Source organism: Kryptolebias marmoratus, linkage group LG13 (genome assembly GCF_001649575.2).
Source record: "Kryptolebias marmoratus isolate JLee-2015 linkage group LG13, ASM164957v2, whole genome shotgun sequence".
In the NCBI taxonomy this organism is placed as follows: domain Eukaryota; kingdom Metazoa; phylum Chordata; class Actinopteri; order Cyprinodontiformes; family Rivulidae; genus Kryptolebias; species Kryptolebias marmoratus.
The window spans coordinates 12,590,826-12,600,299 of NC_051442.1; the positions used below are offsets into that span (position 1 = coordinate 12,590,826).

General features: G+C 42.0%; 1 protein-coding gene across 1 annotated transcript; it reads left to right on the plus strand.

Annotated features, from left to right (window-relative positions):
• The first annotated feature begins 11 nt into the window (after positions 1-11).
• On the plus strand, positions 12-5,922 carry LOC108236929 (V-set and immunoglobulin domain-containing protein 10-like 2). Its single transcript, XM_037978914.1, has 9 exons — positions 12-58; positions 142-417; positions 1,059-1,346; positions 1,430-1,687; positions 1,766-2,056; positions 2,657-3,010; positions 3,614-3,736; positions 3,818-3,842; positions 4,707-5,922. Exons 2-9 carry the CDS (start codon positions 231-233, stop codon positions 4,777-4,779), a joined length of 1,599 nt encoding a protein of 532 aa, XP_037834842.1. The 5' UTR covers positions 12-58; positions 142-230; the 3' UTR covers positions 4,780-5,922.
• Positions 5,923-9,474: the final 3,552 nt, after the last annotated feature.

The following is a 9,474-nucleotide window of genomic DNA, read 5'->3' on the forward strand; positions in this document are numbered from 1 at the left end:
GTGGCCAGCAACGCCGTCAACAGCGAGACGTCCAGCCGCTTGTGGCTGGACACCATCTGTGAGTGCTGGCGAGTCATCGCTGTTCCTTCCAAAAGGAAGCAAGCGTCTTTTACTGGATGCATTTCTGCTCCGTTTCCACAGACGGTCCAGATGTTCCCCGGATAGACGTGACTCCGTACAGCATCACGGAGCGTGGGTACTCGGCTCTGGAAAGAGAGACCGTTTCACTGATGTGTCAGGCTCAGTCCAATCCCGCCAGTCAGTACGTCTGGTTCTACAACAACTCGCAGGTGTACGCCGGGCCGCAATACACCATCACCAAGGTCCTTCGGATGCACACCGGAGACTACGCCTGCTTAGCACAGAACACCTACCTGAACACGCGCTCCAAGAAGACCATCAGCCTGACCGTCTACTGTGAGTGTGACCTCTGACCTGTTGCTCCCCTCGGCTCTTCTATCAACCTTCTAATCTGTCTCCGCTCTGCAAGATGCAGAACTGCAGATGGGGTCCTTCCTCACTAAAACTTTTTCAACTGTGTTGATTTTTGCCTTTCTGCTGGAAGATTCTTTGCTTTTCTTGCTCATTCGTCCATTACCAGATCCCCAGACTAATACACTCACTCAGACTTCAAACCATACACACACATACTCCTACACAAACACACAAACAGCAGAGAATGGAGGCGCTGCAGACCTAATCTACTGTTTGGAGCGTCGGAGAAGGTGATTGGACTCTGACAGGTACATCACGTTAGCAGCCATGATGTAGATTGGCTGGAAGAAGTCTGTGATTTTAATGATTTTTTTTGTCTGTCCATTTAGTACCCATACCATGTTTAAGGGTATGAACTAAAGACTTTTAAAATCTTTTTTTTGACATACTTTTTGTTGATCAACCTAATGACATGAAAAGATTGCCAAGTAGGACGGTCAATTATAATAACAAATCTCCTTTTGATTTAAGATTTATCCTGAAAACAGCCTAAAAGGAAAAAACATTAATAAACCCCCATTTTACACATCCCTGCTCCGTTACGCTACATGTTCTCCCTGCAGACCCTCCTGATGGTTCCCCCTCCTGCTCTGTGGAGCCAGCTCTGAACCACACCTCTCTCAGACTGCTCTGCTCCTGGCCCGGTGGCTTCCCATCCCCGTCCCTCCACTGGACCGGAGACCTGATCCAAGCAGGACGGGGACAGGCCAACGCAGGACAGCGAACCAATCCACAAACTGGTTCTGACATCTTGTTGGCCCCCGAGAGCCTGAGTCCTGTCAGCAGCTCGTTTACCTGCGTGGGCTCCCATCCTGCTCTGAGTCGGCAGACACAGTGCAGCACGCAAACATGTGGGTACAGAAAATATTTCATGACTGGAATCCTCAGCAGCAGACAGGTTGGACGCTCTAATATTTGACTTCTCCTGCATCAGATCTTCCTCCTGCAGAGCCGGTGTGTTTCGCCTATGTGACCAACACTCGACAGTACCTGATGCTGTCCTGCTCCTGGGATGGAGGGGCCCCCAAAGCCTTGGTGTGGTGGGAGGGACCGGCGGGCCAGAGCCAAGGAGGACAGGAGAACTCCAACATCCTGGTCCTCCGCTATGGCACCGCCCGCAGCGGGAATCCCTACACCTGCTACGCCAAACACCCACTTCTGCTTCAAGCAAAGAGCTGCAGCCTCACGCTGGGTCAGTGCTCCTCGTCACCGTCCCACAAGGAGCAAGATGTGGTTTGTTATTAACAAGCAAACTAATTTCTCCGCGCAGAGGCCCCCGTGCTGCTGACACAGCGCAGCGTCGTGTCCGTGTACGAGGGCAGCGACGTGCAGCTCACCTGCAGCCTGAGATCCAACTACCTTCCTGCCAACGAAATCACCTGGTTCAACAATCAGGGCGTGGACGTCCGAGACACCTCCAAGTACTTGCTGCTGCGAACGTCTGCGTGGGCCAACCTGACGGTGAAAGAGGCAGATGAGGTGCAGGACAGCGGCGAGTACAGATGCTCCACTTCAAACGCAGTGGGAGGAGCAGAAATCAACATCACGTTGGTGGTCAAGAGTAGGAACCTGTTCCTCTTGTTCATTTGAGTTCGACGTCATCCTGCCTTTAAGGAAGTACTTTCTGCTCATTAAGAGTTTGATGAGACTACTGACAGATGTTTTATGTGCCCATTATGATTATCTCTATAACGTATTTTAGAATAAAAACAGAAAACTAGGGAGAATCATGTCGGTGTATTAAAATGGTGTGTATACATGTTGTCTTTAAGTAGCTGTGTTCCTATTAGTGACTTTTAAGGAGAGGTTTGGTTTTTAAATCCTAGCTTTTGCACTTTACATTGTTTCCCATGATGATAGTTTAAACAATAAAAGTAAAATCTATCTTCTGGAATAAATAAAATGTAGTTTTTTATCAATATTGCAAAAAGATCAGCAACACAGAACTGATTTTTCTCCACTTTGTGAATGTATAACAACAAGAATAAAAATTGAAAACCATTCCATCCCACCCTTACATGACAAAATAAACCTTATTTTTAAAAAAAGGCAGAGATGAGACTAAAAATTCTATGTGTGATTGAGGTTACTTGAAGGTGGTCCACCAAAAATGTTGTGATTTGTAAACTTCTAACTTCTGTTTGACTTGTCCGTGTGTCAGAACACCCCATGCCACCCAACGTGACCCTGGTCAGAGTGACGTACAGCAGCCGGCAGCGTAACGAGGTGGAGCTGGAGTGGCAGGTGGAGAGTCGGGACGGAGGAGCCTGGACGGGTTTCTTCCTGGAGCATCGATGGGTGTCGGAGCGACCAAACAAGAAAGGAAGCGGCAACGACTCGCAGGCTCGGGCGGAAGAAAAGGCCGTTCCCCCAGACTGGTACCGCAACGCCATCCAGGATCCGGACGCGAGGAGTTACACGGTGCGAGGGCTGACTCCAACCGTGACCTACCAGTTCCGCGTCACGCCCACCAACTACAGAACCGTGGGAAATCCCTCTGCAGCAAAAACTCCAGGTAAAAAGATACCACATCATGGTTTTCTAGGACAGACAGCACACAGAAATCTATTTCCTTCTGTCTTTCCAAACGGTGCAGATTAACTTGAATTCCTTTGGGATAATTTTAACATTTAACTTATCAGGCCATGACAGAATAGGACAACTATTGTGTCAGCATCTGTGTGTCATAAATTTAATACACAGATGCTACGAGAGTCATATTGCCAAAAACTGTTATGGAAAAATGAGATTTCCTGATAGGTCTTCAGAGATGTCCTCATTAGGAGGCAACAAAGTTGTCATGTATAATAACCTGTTGTTAGTTTGATGTTGGCTTGTGCTGCTCTCTAAGGGACACAGTTCTAAAGTTACGATGAGACTGGCGTCCTTATCTGTCTTATTGATAAGCTTTGTCCAAATGAGCACTCTGACAATCTTCGGTCAGACAGATTCTGCTCCTTGGAGCTGCCTCATCCCTGGGATTTACTGCTGGACACTTTGTGCGTTAATTTGTTGAAGAAAAAAAAAAAAAACAAGCTTGGTATTCCTGTTTGTCATATCTTTTTGCCACTTAAGTGCATCAGACGAGCATCTTTTTTCTTTTTACGTGCTTACGCAGTGGAACAACACTACGACATGTACCCCGCCGTGGTTGGGGCAGCTGTCGGCGGGATGCTCGTCGCAGCCATTCCCACCCTGCTGCTGCTCATTTATATATTCCGCAACCGCGACAACAATCCACGTGAGTCCCACGCAGAAATAACACTCGTGTGTTTACAGTAACACACATGTATAATGCTGTGATCTGTGTTTCCTCCTTCAGGACTACATTCGATGCTGTTTGGCTCGTAAGTATTTATGTCTTCAAACAATTGAGTATTTTAGTTTATTTACTGTGTTATCTATCTATCTATCTATCTATCTATCTATCTATCTATCTATCTATCTATCTATCTACCTACCTACCTACCTACCTGTTGTAGATCGCTCTTTGAACGATCTCAGTTTGGAGAAACAGAGTAGGATTGATGAGCTAAAGGCTGGTCGGAGAGGGACCAAGACCAAAGTGCTGCTGCTCTACTCCACTCTCAAACATTTCATCGTGGTTTACGCAAATGCCATTTTATAAACTTTTACACAGTTATTCCTGCAGAAATATTATAACATTCCAGCAGGAAGTACCCCAGACTGCGCCAGGAAGTGCTACAGCTAGCTGCTCCCACTGCTTACTTGGGCTTGCAAATAACGACAGAATAAAGGGTATGAAGCTGTGAAATTCTTGAGTTGTTTTAAGATGGCAGTTTGGTCTTGGACCGGCTCTGACTAGCCGTTAGCTCGTCAGTCTAATCAGAAACAAACTATTTCTTCAAACTGAGGTTGCTCAAAAAGCCATCTGCAGCAGGTAAGATATTATTGTTCATAACCTTTCCTCCAAACTCTGCTTCAAGTGATCAGAACTAGGATTTCAAAACCCCCCCCTTTTTTTTTTTTTTTTTACAAATTTGGATGCATGATTTTTAGCTTTATCATATCTTTGTGACAATACCAACACGCTTCAGTTAGTGGGTTTTGGACAAAACGGGCGGACGAGTTATTAGCTCTAGAAAGCAGCTATTGTTCATGTAATTCTAAATGATTAATGATCGTTTTTTTGTTTGTGTACAGCTAATTATCCATCTGGGATATTCATTTCTTTTGTCTGCTGCTTCCAGGCTGCACAGCCAGTCCAGAGAAAACATTAACATCCCAGAGGATGAAACCGTCAACGAACAGAGGGGGGCATAGAGAACGCCGGCGGATCGTCTGGTCCGGGCACGACCAAATCAAACCCATTCATTCGAACCTAAACCAACAACTGCTTCTCTCATTGTCTTTTCCAGGAACCACAATGACATTGTCTTTGACGGTTTACCTCTTCTGTCACACAAACCGCAGACAAAACTGGCCTCCAAATCGTTTAGGTATGATTTAACCTGAAACCGTTTTTATAGACAAACTGACTGCTTCTGTCTTCACTCAGGCAAGGATCACATGTTCGCTTTTTGAACAAGATAAATATTGGAAAAGAGAGATATTAGAAAGGCTGAATCCTGCCTGTCTGATGTCTCCTAATGTCTTACTTTCATTAATACTCTTCATATAAACTCTTAGTATTCTTCCGTTTTGCCGCCCAATGACTTAAAGGAATAAATGATGTGCTAAAATAATATATTTTTGGGTTTTTTTTTTCAAAATAAGATAAATCTTTGATTTTGTCAAAGCTCTCACACGTTTGTTTTGAAGGATTTCTGCTGCTCGCTTGTTTACTTTCATAAATAAAAAAGTAGATTTGCAACAACTGGGTGTTTTACTCGTCTGTTTAAAAAAAAAAAGCGCAGCTCGCCCTTGTTTGATTTCTGTAACCTTCAACCCAGATTTGCCTGAGTGGTGCAGATGAAGTCAAAGGTCAGTTCTTCACAGGTAGATCTGAGAACAAAAGGATAGTTTCTTATTTCTACTCGTTTTTTCACCCTAATTTCTGTCAGGAAGCTGCTAAATCATCTGTACATTGTTCCTCCAGTTACATTCAAGGCTTGCAGTTAGTTAACCAGGCTTTTAAAAAGTCAGAAAAAGGTAAAATTTTAATTTTTAGGCCTTAAATATGTCCAGATTTTCCCGTTTAGGTCTTAAAATATGTTTAGTTACGTCAATTTTTGTTAACGTGCTGTTGACATTCAATTATTCTGTGTTGTAGTTCTGCCTGAGGCTTTTAAATGTTATTACCATGGATATATACACAATTATTCTTTACAGTTTATGGTTATTATTATTATTATCAGGCAGCAGCCACGGCAGAACAAAATTTATTGATAGCCGTTCAGCCTTCCTCCAGGTTGCTGTGCTCCTGAAACTGCTTGGTTAGCTTTTATTGTAACAACTTGGACCGAAATGAACGACAATAAAACGTGTTACTTTGAACGAAATTTTATGAGTCGTTATTGCTTTGTTATACTTCATGTAGGTCTTAAATGTGAATCACGATGGTCTTTAAAAGTTCTTGAAATGTGCTGAAGTATCTGAAGCCTTTTTGATGGGATTAACCCAGCCAGGATTTAAATCCACCTCCTGCCTGACCTCAGGAAGAATTCCTCCGATTTAGTTTTCTGGCTGTTTCTTTCTCGTTTGTTACCCCTCGTCCTCCATGTCTAATGAACTTATCATGGAACCAGTCAAACATTTTACTTTGGTAATTGTTGGCCAGCATTGATTTGTACTCTTCAGATTGACCAAAATGGCTTTTTCTGCACTACATGCAGAGTTTCCTAGTGGTGTTTAATACTGTATATAGTGGCCTCAGCTGTATTGCAAACAGCTGACTTAAAGTACATCAAGAGTGGTGTTAAGGGTAAGATGGTTATTGATGAAGTAGAGATGCATCAGCATCAAAACCATTTGTCTGAATACAACAAATGTACAAATATATATATATATATATATATATTAAAGTTTGTCTCTTTTTTTCCCTATGAATAAACTTATATCAGTTTGTAAAACTGATATGACTCAGAAGCATCTTGGATTAAATAACTGTCACCATGTGCTTCAGTTTGGGTCTTTGGTTTTGTTTTGGCTGTTTTGATTATTCAGTAAAGTTTATGTTCCGATCTTGTAATTCTGGTCACATCCTCCCGACGTCCTCAGTCGTCTCTGGTTCCAGCTCCTTACAGTTGGCTTTAGTTAGTAATCAGCACACCCGTTTCTGCTCCCTCCCAGCAGTCGACGCCTTTGTTTCCCTCAGTTCGTCGTCAGATCCTCCCGTTGGTTCCGACTCATGTTCCCGTCACGTAGTGTTACGCTCTCCTTGGATTCCTGCCCGTTTAAATATTAAAAACTCGAGCTTTGATTCGGATTCTGCCTCTGGCTCTCCTGCATTCGGGTTTAGCAGGACACCATTTAATGACTCTGACCCAGTAGCTCATTTCCTTCTTATACCTGCAGGCACACGACTAATGAAGCATGTCCCACATTTGGTTTCAGTCTCTCCAATCCAATTTCTGCTTCGTCATCTTCTGCAAAATGAAATGCTGGTTTTAACGTCTGTAACCCAGCTCCGAGCTCATCACTGGATAACAACTGAATCTGTCCTGAGTAATTGTTTTTTTCTGTTCCTACATGTGAATCAATTATTATTTTTTTCACCAAATATTCTATAAAAGAAGAGTACCGCCAACAGTACGTAATACACCTGTTAGTAGTTACAATGTAGGCAACAAAGGGTTTGACATTTTTGTCTTAGACGGATGTGAAGCTGAGGTTTAAACAAAAAGGTGACCTTTGACCTTGATCTCATGACCTTAAAATCAATAGGGATCATGGTAAACCCATGAGGTGTGAAGCTACGCAGTTTGACATTCCTACGTTACATGGATGCAGAGTTAGAGAACGGACAAGGTTTTTAGAAAGGGCTCATCTGTGACCTTGATCTTTGACCATGAAATCAATAGGGATCATCCTTGACCTGTGAGGTGTCCAGCTGTGCAGTTTGACATGCCTACGTTACACGGCTGCAGACAAGAAATTGTCCACAAACAGTCCGACAGCGCCTCAGGTTATGACGGGATTACTGTAAAAAATTGTGTTTTTATAAAGCATTAATCCAACAAACTTATCTCAAGCATTTATGGATATATTTGGCTTAGGAAGTATCACAAATCCAGGTGCTTGGAGTCAGTAGAAAGAGTGACATGATGAAATACAAACAGCTTATAAAGGAAAAGGAAGGACGGGTTTGACAGATTTCTCTATGGGTCACCAAAGGGGAACAAAATAACATGTAAGAAGAGGAGGAAGAAGAAAAAAAAGAGGAACACAATGAGCCAAGTGTAACATGTAATCCTGTAACATCATCGCTGATCCAGGAGTCAGGCAAAATAAAACAACAACAACCTGAGGCTGACTCAGATCTTCCAGGTTCTCAGCATCATCCTGGCTGATGGTCCAAGCAGCAAAACTCCAGACAGAGAAAAAAAATACCCACATTTGAAAGTTTTGAACAGAAACATGGAGACTTTTCAGTTATTTTAAGAGTTGGCAACAAATTTGGAATATTTACATATAAAGAGGACCAGTTTATTTTTCATTTCTCTGAGCTTTAGTTTAGGCTTAAACAAGTTGAGACTCACACTTTTGTAGTTCTGCTCTACAGTGAGGAAATTTCAAGTCATTTACAAAATAAGCAGCTTTTTGTGGCGTTAAAGTGTCTTAAAGCAGACCTCCACTTAAACCCAAAGCGACAGAATGACGAGAAACACCTGACCGTTTCTCTATTTTCCTTTGTTTTGTTTTATTTCTTTTTTTCTGGGATATCAAAGCTACCAAAACCCTCTCCAGCGATGAACCTTAGCGCCTGTATGCGGTCTGCTCGGCTCTGCCAGGTGAAGAAAACTGATCTCTGTCCTGCATTCATTCATGAAAAACGTCTCACGTTACGTTCTCACAGAGCCACTTAGCAGTCCCTCCTCCTCCGATTCCTCTTATATAAACATATCAATGGATTCTTGGGAACAAATGGGAATATTTCAAAACTTGTGCACAAAGAGCACTTCAAACCTTGGGAAGGAAAGCGCTGCTGCTGAAACGAACCGTAAACCCAGACAGATTATAGAAAAGATGAGAGGCCATCAATCTATTGGAATCCAAATTAGTTTACTCTGCCTCTTTAGCTTTCTAAGACTTCTGTGATTAGAAAATGAAACCCTAGATTTTAAACTCCATTTTTGGCTTTAGAATGGCTTCAAAACAAATTGCAATATATATATATATATATATATATATATATATATATATATATATATATATATATATATATATATATATATATATATATATATTTAAGCATATCTAATTTTGTTTACACCCCTTTTTTAAAATCTATTTTTATGATTTACAGATGCAAAAATGACTGCATCCTGCCGTCATCTTGCAGTTTGCACAACACTGCAGTTATAAGGTTAGTGAGAATATATGAATAAAAAATAACTACAGCAATAGTTTTAATGAAAGTTATTGGGGGGAAAAAGGAGTTGCTTTATTGGCCTAATCACTTTTGAGAAGCAAAAGTAGCAATAAACTTGGAAAAAACCATTCAATATATACTTTTTTTATTCAACAATGTAGGACTTTTCATTTTTAAATGTTTAATTTTGGCATTCTGGGCTGACCAAAGAAAATTTAAAGCAGCCAACGGTTTAATAAATCCTGATGAAAAGTTAGCGTGCAGCTCTGTTTATCAGAGTATTTGTACGTGTGTAGAAGGCTAACTGGCCCACCTAGGAGTTTGGTTTGCATAATGAATGAGCTCAGTATCACTGTGTCATTCTAACCTCAAAGAAAGAGCGACAGAGAGCAAGAGAGAAAGGAAAACGCATCAATAATTGAACCCGAAATCAGTTTGGTGACCCTCTGTCTCTTCCTGCTCTCAGTCCAACGAAGTCACTGCTT

Coding starts and splice junctions, on each gene's coding strand:
- LOC108236929 (XM_037978914.1), top strand. CDS start 231: ATGTGTCAGGCTCAGTCCAATCCCGCCAGTCAGTACGTCTGGTTCTAC. Junction 418..1,058: donor CATCAGCCTGACCGTCTACT/GTGAGTGTGACC, acceptor TTCTCCCTGCAG/ACCCTCCTGATGGTTCCCCC. Junction 1,688..1,765: donor GAGCTGCAGCCTCACGCTGG/GTCAGTGCTCCT, acceptor TTCTCCGCGCAG/AGGCCCCCGTGCTGCTGACA.